The following is a 15,630-nucleotide window of genomic DNA, read 5'->3' on the forward strand; positions in this document are numbered from 1 at the left end:
GGGTTCGAATCCCAGCACCCACATGGCAGATAACAACTGTCTATAACTCCAGTTCCAGGGGATCCGTCAGCCTCTTCTGTCCTCTGCAGGCAATGCATGACACAGGTGCACTTACATACATGCGGGCAATATACACATATACATAAAAATAAAATAAAATAAAATGCCTAACCAACATACTCACTGGCCAGTCCAATAGAGAAATGTCTTCAATACTGGCTCCCTCTTCCCAGGTGTGTCAAGGTGACAATGAAGTCACCAGCGGCACATGTATTACAAGCAACATGTCCGTGCATACCAGACACTGAAACCTGAACTTGCTGCTGTGGTAGGCAATGGTGGGACACTTGTTTCCCTTAAAATAACTTGCTGACCAGCAAGTCAGTGGACAAAGTCCCGGGAGCTTGTACCTAGTCCTTAAAAGATTTTAGGGTTACCTCTTCAGAGGGGGGAATGTTGGAGGGGAGGGAGTGGGCATGGATTTGATCAAAACATCTTATATGCATGTATGAAATTCTTAATAAAATGTTTGAAAAAATTTTTTTTTTAAATTTCTAACTCCTGGATTTACTTCTAAGTGTCTCTTCTAAGGAAATCATTAGAAATGAGAAAGATTTCGCTTACAGATATTCGTATTATTTGCTCAGTTTATTAACATTATTCTTTTTGTCCAAGCCCTTTGCTACACAGCTGTCTGTACTTTAGTTATGCCTATGAAGTTTCCATTAGCAATCCAAAAGGACAGGGTTCACAGCATCCAGAAGGCTCCTGAAGGGCGGCACACTTCAGGCAGCACTGGAAGTTCACCCTCCTTCTCCAAACTTGTCCTATGCAGCTTCTCATCTGTGCCTTTGTAGCACCCCTTACAGTAATATCTTTCCCTGATTTCTAAGAGCTACTCAAGCAAATTAATCAAACCCAGGCCAGTGAGATGGCTCAGTGGATAACAATGCCTGCTGCACACCTGACAACCTGAGTTCAATCCTTTGGCCCCACATGGTAGGAGAAAACTGATTCCTGAAGATTGTGCTCTGACCTCCACATGTCACACAAAATAAGTAAAATAAAGTTTTTTCAAGTAATCAACCCCAATGGCCAGGCACAATGGCTCACGCCTTTAATCCCAATACTTGGGAGGCAGAGGCAGGTAGATGTCTGTGAGTTCGAGGCCAGCCTGATTTACATAGAAAAGTCCAGGCCAGCCAGGGGGCTACATAGTGGGACCCTTTTTAAAAAAAAAAAAAAAAAAAAAAAAATCAAGCCTGAGGGGTTTATGGGAACCTTCATTTATAGCTTCGGGGTCAGAATCATAGGTAAATTACTGAAGCTGGAGGCAGAGAGAGGTAGTCTTGAGGACTGAACCTTCAACCTGTAGGACTAACACTTTCTCCAGGTAAACAGCATAAAATTTAAATAAAGGGACACTTTTCGGGTTGAACGCTGCAGAACAGGTTCCATGCTTCCAGTGGAAGGGAAACTTCTAGACATGTGGTATCAGGACTGCTCTGTGCTGTCATACTATAGAGAGAAAAACTAATTCTGAGACTGTTCCCCTATGTCCTCCAAACAAGTAAAAAGTTTTACTTCACTAATAAAAAAGGCAAATTTGGAGAATAACTTCATTTACTTATCAAATTAGAACATTATAATTATTTATAAAATTCCTAACAAAACATTTTTTAAATCTTGAGGTTCATTAACAGTTTTCACTGTTTGATAGTAGAGGTCTTTACTTCATTTCAACCCTTCTCATAATGTATTCTTTTTTAAAATTATTTTTTAAGTTTATGTGTATGAGTGTCCTGAGTGAATGTATGTTAACATACCCATATGTGTAATGCTCAGAGAGGAAAGAAGAGGGTGTTGGATCCCTTAGAACTGGAGTTATGGATGGCTGTTAGCCGCCATTTGGGTGCTGGAAACCGAACCCCAGTCCTCTGCAAGAGCAGCCAGTGCTCTTAACCATTGAGCCATCTCTCTAGCCCCACTAATGCATTCTTTAACATACGGTAGGCACATGTAACATTATTTTAGTGAATGACTATCAAAATAGTTGTTCATTTACAGTATCAGAGGTAAAATATTAAATATCATAAAAAAGGCTTCAGATGTTCACATGCTAAATTGTCACATTCATTAGTTTAACTTACAAAAGGAGTATAAGTATTCCCATAACACCCCTTCAACCACAAGTAAATACACATACCTTTGCATTCTTTTATAATACTATGAGCTTCTACTGGCAAATCTTCTTTCTTCATATTAACAAAAAGGGACAAAATCTCAAGTCCTTTGTCTTTTCCCAGACTACTCTCCACAGAGACAACATATTTAGGACCTGAAGCAAAATTGTAACACACAGTAAGTAATTTGGTATGTCACATATTTAGATGCAACTGAATGAAAACAATGACTTTTAATTTACTATCTTTACTAAATATTAAAAAATAAATTAATAATCCTTACCCATTACTGAATCCGTAACACTCTTATCTCTAGTAGTAAGAAGAATCTGACACTGATTGTCAAAAGCTTTTAATACCCAAGGATCCCAAACATCATCCAAGATCAACAGAGACCTAAGTTAAAAAATAAAAATAAATCACTAATCACAATTATTTTACATTTTTAAAAAGAAATCCTAAGACAACAGGTAAGATGACACACTAGAAGATTCTGCTATGTGACTTCATGAATTACAAGAGTCAGGGTAACAAACACAAGACCATATTCCCAAGAGAAAAAGAAACAGGAAATAAGGGAGAGGTGACAGGACAGAAGAACAACAAAAACTGGAAACTGGACCAATGAGATGGCCAAGTCCGAAGACCCCACACACTGGGAAGAGAACCAACTCCCATAAGCTGTCCTCTGACATAAATGTCCAAACTCCTAAGTAAATTTTAAAAACAAAAACAGAATGTTAAGGCAGAGAAAAGTAGAGAATAGTCCCCATTTTCAACCACAGCTCCCTAAACTGGAGGGGAAACCAAATCCATGAGCCAGAGAGCCCCGAGGACAAAAGTCTGAAAATTCCAAACACAGAAGAAACCCACAGTTCTCCCAAGCCTAAAATCCAGTGTAATGACACTTCCTACACAGCAGGCTAGCACTGTAAAAATTAATTCCATCACTCCCCATATCTTACAGTGCTTATAGCTTTTGTTTGTGACTGAGTTACTCTGGGGACTGAGATATAAGAAATAATACAAAGTCAGGGAGCCACTGAGAAGTTCAAGCAGTGGGGAAGTCTGACTGTGGAGAACTTGGTGGTCAGTGGCCCTGCCGTCTATCGAAAGGCAGAAGCCCTGCTGCCTACAGATTACTAAGAGACTAAGAGGGCACCCAGCCAGAGCTTCCTCCAAAGCTGTGGTTTGCTTCCAGGCCAGACTGGGAGTTCTGAGCACATTGCTGGGTTCCCACAGCCTCCTCCCTTGCTCAAAGTGGTTTACTGTGGAGGGTCAGAAAGGACCAAGGCCTGTCTCCTGCTCCAGTGCACTGCCGTTTGCTTCTCCCACTCTCTAACGCACTCAGAGGACACACTCAGCTTGGAAATTTGACACTCTTCAGTGCACAAACTAGAAGGCCTCTAGAGCAAGTGGGTACCTGCATGGTCAACAGCTATCTTTTTTTCATTTTATTTATTTTTTTAAGTGTATAAGAGTATTGCCTGCATGTATGTGAGTGCACTCATGTTATGCAATGCCACCAAGGTCAGAAGAGGGCATTGGATTCCCTTGGAACTGTAATTAGGGATGGTTCATAGCTGCCATGTGGGTGCTGGGAATTGAACCCTGGTCTTCTGCAAGAAAAGAAATTGCTCTTAACAGCTGAGTCATCTGTCCAGCACTGACATGGCAGCTAACAACTTCATAACTCCAGTTCCAGGGGATCCAATGCCCTCTTCTGGCCTTCATAAGCATTGCACACACATGGTACATGTACATACATGCAGGCAAAACACTCATACACATAAAAACAAAAATCAACAAAAAGAGCAGAGAAAAATTAAAACTTTTAAAATAAAGCAATAATAAATGTGTACCATCAATTTTGTGTACCTCATAAAATTCTAGAGAATATGAACTGTGTAGAAATAAGAAAGATTAAAAAATAAGAAATGGGATGAGAGACAGAAAATAAGACAGGAACTGTCTTATGTGCCCAAGAACAGGATGAGGAAGCAGTGCAGTAGTACGATGGTGGACAGGTGTGCATGTGCACCCCAGTCCTCAGAAATATATGATTATAAACATATATTTTGCACTGAACACTGGTGCACCCAATTTGACAAAACAAACACTACTGAACATAAAGGGACAGACAGAACCAAATAACATAATAACACAGCGGATGACTTCAACAGCCTGTTCAAATCAATAAATAGATCACCCAGACCCTGGTAATCATTATGTTACTATTTACGATGAGATCAACTAGTCTTTAAAATTTGTGTGGTGTCTGTATGCATGTGTATACCCATGTGTAAGTGCATGTATGTATATGTGTTCATGTGTGTGCAGATGCACACGTATTTTGGGGTGCATGTGGAGGCCAGAGGTCAACTTTGAGTTGTTCCTCCAAGGTTGTCTACCTTGTTTTTTCAGACAGGGCCTCTCAATGGACTGGGACCCACCAATTTGACTAGACTGGATGGCCAGTAAGTCCCAAGAATCCCCCTATCTTGACCTCCCCTGTGCCATCAAGCCCAGCTTTTTACATGAGTGCAAGGGAGCAAATTCAGGTCCTCATGCTTGTAGAGCAAGCACTTTACCAACTGAGCCATCCCCCAGCCCCTATTTAACAATATCCAAAATTCCTTTGTTGATTGTTAGTTTTATTCCACTGTGATCCAAGAAGACATGCTGCCAGATATGGTGGCACAGACTTGCAATGTTCACATTTAGGAGGCTAAGTCAAAACGACTGTGAGTTCAAGTCTAGCAAGTTTGAGGCCAGACTAAACTATACAGTAAAATGTTGTCTCAAGAAAACAAAAAGATACCTGTTATGATTTCAATTTTTAAAATTTGCCGAGATTCATTTTTTAAAAAATTTTGTGTATTATGTGTGTTTGTCTTTATGTGGGTATGTGCACATTAAATGCAGGTGCCTGCAGAGGCCAGAGGTATGGGATTCCCCCAAGTTCTAGATTTACAGGCTATTGTGAGCCATCTGATGTAGGTGCTGGGAATTGAACTCTGGTCCTCTTAATCACTGGGTCATTTCTCCAGCCCTTCAGATCACTGAAGCCTAAGTCATGGCCTATCCTAAAGAATGCTCCATGTGTCAATGAGAAGAAAATGTGTTCTATAGTTGTTAGGCGAAATGTTCTACAAAAGTCCATTTGGTCTAGGGGATAATTTGACGCTGATGTTTCTTGGTTGATTTGTCTGGATGATCAGCCATTGATGAAAGTGAAGCACCAAGTCCCCAGTTGTTATATTAGAGTCGACCTCCACTTTTAGATGTGACCAGGTATGACAGTGTTGGGTGCACATATACTTATTTCTTGTTGTGTTAATGACTATGATTAGTATAATCATTTTGTTTCTATTTTTCTACTTTTTTTTTTTTTTGTCTTTTTGAGACAGGGTCTCCCTGTAGCCCCAGCTGGTCCTGGGACTCACTTATGTAGACCAGGATGGCCTTGAACTCACAGAGATCCACCTGCCTCTGCCTCGAGTGCTGGGATTAAAGGCATGCACCACCACACCCAGTTTTTTTTGCCATAAGGTCATTTGTATCTGATTTAAGTACTGCTGCTGACCTCTGGGTTCTCTCTGCATAGTGAATCTTTTCCCTTCCTTTGTATGCAGTCTACATGTGTCTTTACTGGTGAAATAGGTTTCTTGTTTTGTTTTTGGTTTTGTTGAGACAGGGTCTCACTATGTAGCACTAGTTGGTCTGACCAGGCTGGCCGTGAACTCACACATTTCCACCTGCCTCTGCCTCCTGAGTGCTGGGAAAAGGAGTCCGCCACTATACCCAGCATGAAGTAGATTTCTTTTTTCTTTTTTTTTTAAATTTTTTATTGAGTTTTTGTGATTTTTTTAAAAATATTTTACTTATTATTTTTAGCCCATGTGTATGAGTGTATTGCCTGCATGCATGTGAGTACGCCCGTGCCGTGCAATGCCTCGGAAGTCAGAAGAGGGCTTCGGATTCCCCTGGAACTGGAGTAAAAGACGGTTTGCAGCCACCATGTGGATGCTGGGAATCAAACTCAGGTCCTCTGCAAGAACAGTCCGTGCTCTTAACCACTGAGCCATCTCTCCAGCCCCAAGAAGTAGATTTCTTACAGACAGAATATAACTTGGTTTTTTTTTTTTGTCTTTTTGAGACAGGGGCTCCCTGTAGCCCCAGCTGTCCTTGAACTCGCTATGTAGACCAGGCTGGCCTCAAACTCACAGAGATCTGCCTGCCTCTGCCTCCTGAGTGCTGGGATTAAAGGCGTGCACCACAATGCCCAGCCCAATAATAGTTATCCTTTTACATCTACTGCAGGACTCCCTTAAGAATGTCATGTAGGGCCAACTGGTAAAACTATATTTGTTCTTCATTTTTGAAGAATAGCTTTTCCAGGCAAATTATTCTTAATTGGCAGGAGGTTGGTTGTTCAGGACTCTGAATCTATCATCCAGTCTTTTCTGGCTTATAAGATTTCTGCTGACAAGTCTGCCATTAGTCCAATTAGGATTTCCATACACACACACACACACACACACACACACACACACAAAAAAAAAAAAAAAAATTTTACTATATATATAATGATGTAAAGATTTTTCTCTTGTTGCTTTTAGAATTCTGCTTTTTCCATTTTTGGTCTGAGCACATTTTGTCTCAATTTTACATTTATCTATTATGTGTTTGTACAGGCACACAGGCTCATAACACAGCATGCATATGATGTCAAAGGACAACTTGCAAGAATTGGTTCTCTCCTTCTACCATGTGGGTTCCAGGATCAAACTCAGGTTGCATGGCTTGGAGGCAAGCTCCCTTACCCACTAAGCATCTCACAGCCCTGATTGCTTTATTTTTTTTATTTTTGTCTTTGTTTTTAAGACAGAATCTTGCTATGTAGTCTAGACTGTCCCCAGACTTGTATTCCTCCTGCCTCTACCTCCTCCAACTGCTGGGATTACAAGTACGCATCACAGCACCCAGCACAGGTTTTGTTGGAGGTTCTGTCTCAATGATAAGACAGAGCTCTATAGAGGGCACCCAACAACCTCTTCTGGCCCCTGTAGGCTCACATACATACAGGTACATGCACACACACACAAATGTACCACACACAAACCCCAGGCCAGTGAGTTGGTTCAGACCTGAGTTTGGTCCCCTGAAAACATGGATGAGGAAAGAACCAACTCCTGGAAACTGTCTTCTAACTTCCACATACATCTGCACTCACATATCACATATACACATATTTTAAATCTTAAAACAATCCTTTCAGCTAGGGATATAGCTTAGTGATAGAGCATTTCCTAGCATAGATGAGGTCTTGGGTTTCAAGCCCCAGCCCCACAAGAAAAAGAAATTCGTTCCTCTTTCTTTCCTTCCTTTCTTCCTTCCTTAGTCTTTTACCAGTTGCTTAGAAATACTATTTTTCTTGTGTGTTAATACATTAGAAACAGTGCGTTCAAAGAATACTTTTTTTTGCATTTTCTTGCAAAGACCATTCACCAACTGTAAATTATATTTCTCAAGAGCCTACAATGTAGTAATTATGACACAAAAACAGGCAATTTAGGCCACAAGACAGCTACTTTCTCTTTTTCAATAAGAGACAACAGCAGGAAAAGCAACAGCTCTTAGTCCTCCTACAGATGCAGACATCAGTAAAGTCTCATACTAACTACATTTGATCATCCGTACCTTGGGTGTTTGCGCAGCATCAGAATGCGGAGACGGTCTTTAGCCTCCTCGATATTAAGTGGAAGCCTCTGAGAAAAGCTCTCATCTTGATCCAATCGCGTGCAAAGATTCTGCAGTTTCATCAAAAGTCCAGATTTGTCCTGTTTTCCAACTGAAACCCAATGCACACCCCCTGGGAAACAACCTAATAAAGAATAAAGAATAAATGTAAGACCTCTGAACATGAGCTCCTTCTGAATGGCTCTGCTGTTAAGATTTGTGCCAACTGCCAATCTCGTTTCTTTACCTTCTCTTGATTAAAGCTATAAATTTTGATAGATGATAGGGCTGAGCTACAAAACCTAAATCTAAGAAAATGAAGATTTGAAGTTATGAGTATATCTGATGCTTTTAGGAAAATATTTTTGCTTTATCAAGCAAAATTTCAACATGTGATTCCAGTAATCATTGTATACAAGGGCCATTTCTCAATATCCTTGCTCTTAACATTTTGGGCTGAGCTATTTTTTGTTGCAAGGAATTTTCACATATATACAGGCTGATTAACAACCTCCTGGCCCCTAGTCTTGATTCTTGAATGCTACTAGAATTCTCCCTACCAGTACTGACAACTAACAATATCCCTAAACATTGTGAAATACCACTGGGAGGGGAGCCTCACCCTAGTTAAGAACAAATTTTTATAAACATATAACTCATTCATTATGGCTCTCAGAGTTTTTTAAAGGAAGTTAAGTTCAAGTACGGCTCCAGAGTTTACTAACTATGCAATTTTTAGCAAATCAGTTAACCTCAGCCTCATTTGTTCTACTGAAATAAGACTACTCCTACAAAGTTGCTAAGAGAAATAAAAAATATAAGCAAATGCCAGGTATAGTGATGCACACCTTTAATCCCAGCACCAGGAGGCAGAGGCAGAAGGATCTCTGAGTTCAAAGTCAGCCTAGTCTACATATCAAGTTCTAGGCCAGCCAGAACTACATAGTGAGACTCTGTCTCAAAAATAAATAAAATGCATATACACATATATATCATGCATAATTGCTATGGTAACTGTAAAGTGTTATAACAGGATTATCAGTGTTATGCTTCTGAGAGCACTTTATAAATATCAAGCTTTGAATTAGTAAGCACTTATGAAAATGCCTGCTATTATCATTACTGTTATCATAATTAAACAATGCATCTTAGACTATCAGGAGCCCATCTTCATAGTTAGCTCCACATCAGTTTTAACTTTCCCCATATACACCTAAAAGAGCTAGACATGGTGATGCATACCCATAATTTCAGCACTCAAGAGATTAACTCTGGAGGATCACAAGCTCTAGGCCAGCATAGCAAGAGTCTGTCTCAAAAAAATAAAAATAGGGGCTAGAAAGATGGCTTAGCAGTTAAGAGCATTGGCTACTCTTGCAAAGGACCCAGGTTCGAATCCCAGCACCATATGGTGGTTAACAACCATCCATGGCTCTAGTTCTAGGGGATTCAACACCCTCTTCTGACCTCAACAGGCTGCATGACACAGGTGCACTTACATACAAGCAGGCAATACATTCATACACATAAAATGAAAATAATAAAATTATTTTTAAATAAAAATAGCTGGGAACAGTGGCTCATACAATGCAATCCCGGGACTTAGGAAAACAGAAAATAGTAATGAGTACGTAGAGGAAGAGATGGGAAGGTAAACTGGTGGTACTACCATGGAAATTAATAAGGAGAGTCATCAAAAAATTACAAATAGAACTATCATATGCTACAACTATGCCATAGCTGGATATATATCAAAAGGATTCTAAGTTGCCATTTGCATCCATACTTATTTTTGCACTATTCACAACAGCCAAGATATGGAGCCAGTCCATATGTTCATCCACATATGAACAGATAAATAAAATGTGGTACACATATACAATAGAATGTAATTCAGCTCTAAAGTATGAAGTTATAACATTTATAGGAAAATAAATGAAACTAGAGATCAAGGTTTAAGTAAAGTAAGTCAGACCAAGAAAGACAAACATGACATTTTTCTCTCATATGCAGTGTCCTAGTTTGGTTTCCATTGCTGTGATAAAACACTGACCAAAAGCAAGTTGGGGAAGAAAGGGTTTATTTCATCTTCCTCTTCCAAGTGACAGCCCATCACTGAGGAATTCAAAGGCAGGAAATTTAGCAAGGCAGGAACCCCGAGGCAAGGGCTGAAGCAGAGACCATGGAGGCAAGCTGCTCCTGGCCTGTGCTCAGCCTGCTTTCTTATACAACCCAGGACCACCTGTCCAGGAGTGGCACCACCCACAGTGGACTGGGCCTCCCACATCACTCGACAATCAAGAAAATGCCTCACAGGCATGGTCACAGGCAGTCCAATAGAGGAAATTCCTCAATTGAGGCTCCCTCTTCCCAGATGTGTCAAGCTGACACTCTAGCACACGCAGAAACTAGCTTTAAATTTACAGGGCTGGCAAGATGGCTCAGTGAGTAAAGACGCATGTCACCAAGGCTGATAACCTGAGATGAATCCTCAGGACTCACATGGTGGAGAGAAACAACTCCCACAAGTTGTCCTCTGACCTCCACATGCATGTGTGCATGCAAATAGATGTAATAATTTTTTTTTTAATCCTTAGGGTGTTTTTGTTTGTTTTGAGGTGGCTGTTTTATTTTTTGAAACAGGGTCTCATTATGTAGCCCTCACTGGCCTCACTATGTAGATGGAACTCAGGTCATCAGACTTGTGCGGCAGCACGTTTTTACCTGCTGAGTCATCTTTCTGGCCCCCAGAATAATGGTTCCTTGTGATATTTTCATACATATGTATCACCATATTCCGTTCTTGCTCATGCCCTCCCTTTACCTTTACCCTCTCTACCCCCTTGATGGTCATCTTCTCCACAAATAATCTCTTTCTTCCTTCATTTCACTTATATTTCACTACCTTTCCATTCTTCATTTTCCTTCCCTTTAGATCTGTTCCTCTCCTCTTAAATCCCTCCCTTTTCATTTCATATATATACAGAGATATACAAATTTAAGTAACTAGCTGGGCTTAGCGGCACATGTGTTTAGTCTTACCACTTGGGAGGTAGAGGCAGGTGATTTTGAGTTTGAGGCCAGACTGGTGTACACAGTGAGTTCCAGGGCCAGGCAAGGCTAAATATTGAGACCCTATCTCAAAAGTAAATAAAACACAAAAAGCATTGTTAAAAAGAAGCCAATTGTTTTATGTGCTAAGTTTAAAAGAGAGAAAGAAGAATACACATAAAATAAAAATCAATCAAGAAAAAAATTTTAATAGCATTGGAGATGGCTCAGAAGTTAAGAACTACTCTTCCAGAGGACCCATTGGTTCCCAGCACCCACACAATAGATAACAATCATCTATAATTCCAGTTCCAAAAGAGCCAACAGCCTCTTTGGGACTTTACAAGTTTGCATGCACATGGTACACTTACATGCATACAAAATACTCATACACATCGATAAAACAAAAAAAAAATTTTAAGGGAAGGCTGAAAAGTCTGGTTTAATTAGCATGAACCTTAGAAGAAGGTAGACAAGAAATTCTACCACTGTACTCTTAGAAACTTCCAGAAGTTCCCTCCAACTTCCCTCAGAGTAAGTCAGCAGCTATGAATCAGTAGGTCCTGTAGCATCACTTAACATGATAGTTATGTCTATACACATAGTAGAAAATACACAGAAAACATTTTGAAAATTCATTCTAAACTGTTAACCAAAATTATCTTTGAGGCAAGATTTACAATTTAGAAGAGAGACTGGCAGGAGAATTTTACTTCTTTTGTTATTGCATCGTTTTTTATTGAACCTAGGCCTCATGCATGCCAAGCAAGCACTCTACCACCAAGCTAGCCCAGTCCTAGTTGGTTTTCTGTTTTGGTTTTGGGGGTTATTGTTTGCTTGCTTGCTTTGGTTTTTTGAGAAAAGGTCTCCCTGTAGCCCCAGGAGGCCTGGAACTCACTATGTAAATCAGGCTGGCCTCAATCTCACAGAGATTTGCCTGCCTCTGCCTCCTGAGTGCTGGGAATAAAGGCGTGTACCACCATGCCAGGCCTTATTGTTTTATTTAAACAGGGGCTTACTCTGGCACAGCCCAGCCTCAACCTCCAGGTTCTTGTGCTTCAGACTCCCAAGTGCTGCGATACAGGTGTGCACCTCCACACTCAGCTTATTTTTACTTCTTTTAAAATGAGAACTCTACTTTTGTAACTTAAATTTGTAACTAAAAATCTGGGCTTTCCGCCGGGTGTGGTGGCACATACCTTTAATCCCAGCACTTGGGAGGCAGAGGCAGGTGGATATTTGTGAGTTCAAGGCCAGCCTGGTCTACATAGTGAGCTCTAGGACAGCTGGGGCTACAGGGAGGCCCTGTCTCAAAAAGACAAAAAAAAAAAAAAAAAAATTTGTGCTTTCCACTTAAATTTTTAAAAATTATCACAGGAGGGGCTAGAGAGATGGCTCAGCAGTTAAGAGCACTGGCTGCTCTTGCAGAGGACCCGGGTTCAATTCCCAGCAACCAGAGGTAGCTAGCAACCATCCATAACTCAAGTTCTAAGGGAATCCGATGCCATCTTCTGACTTCAGCTGGCATCACACAACACGGGGGCATTTACACTACTGTAGGCAATACATTCATACACATAAAATAGAAATATTAAAAAAAATTACATGATTAAAGAAAAAGCAAACTATATTAATGCAGCTACCTAGTAAATTCTTCCACATTTTAAGTACTATTTTCCTAGGCTTTTCTATTCTAAATTTAAAACTACAACCTTAGGGCATTATGAACACGTGCAAGAAAAAGGAAAAATAAACACTACTTGCTTTAAAAAGAAAGGTAAAGAAACAGATTTTAAGTGACCAACTGATCTAAAATCTACTACCACCTTATAGCATTTAGTTAAATAGTGAACTAATATTTCCACGTTTTAGGAAGTGTCTAAACATCTTAACTATGGGCACAAGAGGGAGCAATTTAGCCTTGATTGAGGCTTGCACTTAATAAAATTCATTCAGAAAAATTTACCAGGGAAAAACTGCCTTTATTCATAGAAAAGAGATCCCATCCTATTTTCACATGAGGTTCTTCCTGGTAGCAATTAAAAATCTAATAGCAACAAGGAAATCTTGGGAAGGACAAAAACAAATAGGCAGACAGCTATGGAAAATGCTTCCATGTTTTAAAAACTCAGCACACAGTCAACAAGATGGCTCAGTAAGTGCACCTGCCACCAGACCTAAAGACCTCAGTTCAATTCCTAAAATCCACATGGTGGAAGAAAAAGACTTCCAGAATTGTCCTTTGAAATCCGCAAGCATGCACCTGTATGTACCTGTGACAGACACACACACACAAAATAAATGTTTTTTGTTTTTTAAAAAAAAAGCAAAACAGCATTGAGGGGCTACAGATGGCTCAGCTGTTAAGAGCATTGGCTGTTCTTGCACAGGAACGGAAAGCAAAATACTCCAGCACATAAAAATAATCAAAAAATGTTTTCTAAAAAGCACTGAAATACAATACTGTAAATGGTTTAAAGAAATGGCAACATTTTCCCTGTATGTAAACAAACTAAAGAGTTAAACTGTCAAAAGAAAACTAAATTATTTTAAAATGTATAGGCAGGCTGGCAGTAATAATCCCAGCACTTGGGAGAATAAGCAGGAGAACTGCCCATTTGAGAACAACCTGACAGTTAACATTGGTTGTCAACTTGACACCAAGGTGGGAAGACAGAACTTCAATTGAGAAATAAGTCTCCATCAGATTAGTCTGTGGGTATGTCTGTGGGGCATTTTCTTGATTGTTAATTGGTGTGAGAGAGCCCAGCCCTGTGTAAGCAGTGCCATCCCTGGGCAGGTGAGCCTGAGCTATATAAGTAAAGCAGCTGAGCCAGCCAGTGGAAGTAAGCTGGTAAGCAGTGTTCCTCCATAGTCTCTGCTTCAACTCCTGCCTCCAGTGCCTTGCCTTGAGCATTGTGACAGGAAAGGCAGAAAAATAAATCCAAAATGCAATAGCCTGTGGTAGGCAGAATAATGGCCCCTAAAGATGTCCACATCTGGGGCTGGAGAAATGGCTCAGCGGTTAAGAACACTGACTGTTCTTTCAGAAAACTCAGGTTCGAACCCCAGCACCCACATGACAGCTAATAATTGTCAGTAACCCCAGTTACAGGGGATCCGACAGCCTCTTCTGTCCTCCATGGACATTGCACAACACGGGTGCTCTTACCTACATGAAGGCCAATACATGCATACACATAAAAATGAAAATAATAAGTATTAAAACTTTCATAAAGGTCTTCATGCTGTCAGCCGGGCATGGTGGCACACGCCTTTAATCCTTGCACTTGGGAGGCAGAGGCAGGTGGATCTTTGTGAGTTCAAGGCCAGCCTGGTCTACATAGTGAGTTCCAGGACAGCCGGGGCTACAGGGAGATCCTGTCACAAAAAAGACATAAAATAAAATAAAAAGATGTCCACATCCTAGTCTACAAACTGGTAAATACTTTATAGTACATGGCTAAGGGGATTTTGGAGGTTTGATAATTAAGGATTTGGGGATGAGGAGATGATCCTGGATAAAGTAAACCCAATATAATCACAGGGCCCTTATAAGAGGGAGGCAAGAAAGTCTGAGTCAGAAAAAGAAATGTGAGGAACTAGGGATGTGACAGTAGTGGAGTGTGTGCCTAGCATGTGAGAGCCCTGGACTGGATCCCAGCATGCACCTACCCACACTCAAAGCATACAGAGAAAGTGATGAGACAGAAGCAAATCAGTATCAAAGAGAGATAGGCAGAAAGAGAAGGATTCGAAGATGCCACCCACTGCTGCTTTTGAGGAAGGGGCCACGAGCAAGCAAGTATAGGCTCCACTGGGAGACAGAAAATTCAAGGACAAGAATTTTCCCAGGTGCTTCCAGAAGGAATTCAGTCCTACTGACACTTTAATTTCAACCTAGTAAAAACCCTCCAGAACAGTAAGAAATATATGTTGTATTGTTTAAAGTCACTAAATTCATTGTAATTTATTTCTAGCAGCAATAGGAATGCCTAAAGCAACAATGCCTAAAGAATCCCAGTAATCAGTGGAAAAGAAATCCAGTGAGTAAAACTCACCCTCTAAGAGGGAATGATCTCGAACAGCTTCTGCAGCTAATACAGACTTGCCACAGCCTGCCATTCCATATATGGTGACCCATCCTGCTTCACCGTTCAATTTCAAGAGCTTCTGCTGAATCGCATTTACCAGCTTCTTCCTGGTCACAAAAATAACAGGCCTCTGTGGTACTCCACCTTCACACAGCACTGTCCTTACTGAAACACAAAACGAGCATAAATGAATAGACTTTGGAGTGACTTCCTTTGAATAATCCCATAACCCCCCCCAAAAAAAGCCAAAGTTGAGATCTTAGCCTCAAAATTTTTAAAGCAAATAACAAAATGTTACTAGAATATTAACTTCACCCTTCCGAGGTCTCAAAGCACACAGAACAAAAGCAAACATATATCCTTCAAGACAGCTGCACACAATGGAAGTCTCTGTCTATACCTACCTTACACACACTATTATTCCCTGGACCTCCAGCCTCCTTTGTCTTGTGTTGAAGACGAGAGAAAGCTGCAAGTATAGCTCAGTGATAGCGTGTGCTTAGTACATGCAAGGTCCTGGGTTTGATCCCATGCTCCACAAAAAGGGGGGGGGGGGGCAA

General features: G+C 40.5%; 1 protein-coding gene across 4 annotated transcripts in view; it reads right to left on the minus strand.

Annotated features, from left to right (window-relative positions):
- Nucleotides 1-15,630, minus strand: part of Apaf1 (apoptotic peptidase activating factor 1) — an 84,724-nt gene that overhangs the window by 63,464 nt on the left and 5,630 nt on the right. For all 4 annotated transcript variants that reach the window (XM_008832051.3, XM_029563081.1, XM_029563080.1 and 1 more), the window contains exons 4-7: nt 15,038-15,235; nt 7,887-8,070; nt 2,467-2,579; nt 2,207-2,338 (exon numbers count right to left, since the gene is read on the minus strand). In XM_008832051.3, coding sequence (XP_008830273.1) covers nt 2,207-2,338; nt 2,467-2,579; nt 7,887-8,070; nt 15,038-15,235 — 627 coding nt within the window. The remainder of the gene's footprint in view (nt 1-2,206; nt 2,339-2,466; nt 2,580-7,886; nt 8,071-15,037; nt 15,236-15,630) is intronic.

The sequence above is a fragment of the Nannospalax galili genome, unplaced genomic scaffold, assembly GCF_000622305.1.
Source record: "Nannospalax galili isolate Female #2095 unplaced genomic scaffold, S.galili_v1.0 scaffold734, whole genome shotgun sequence".
NCBI lineage: Eukaryota > Metazoa > Chordata > Mammalia > Rodentia > Spalacidae > Nannospalax > Nannospalax galili.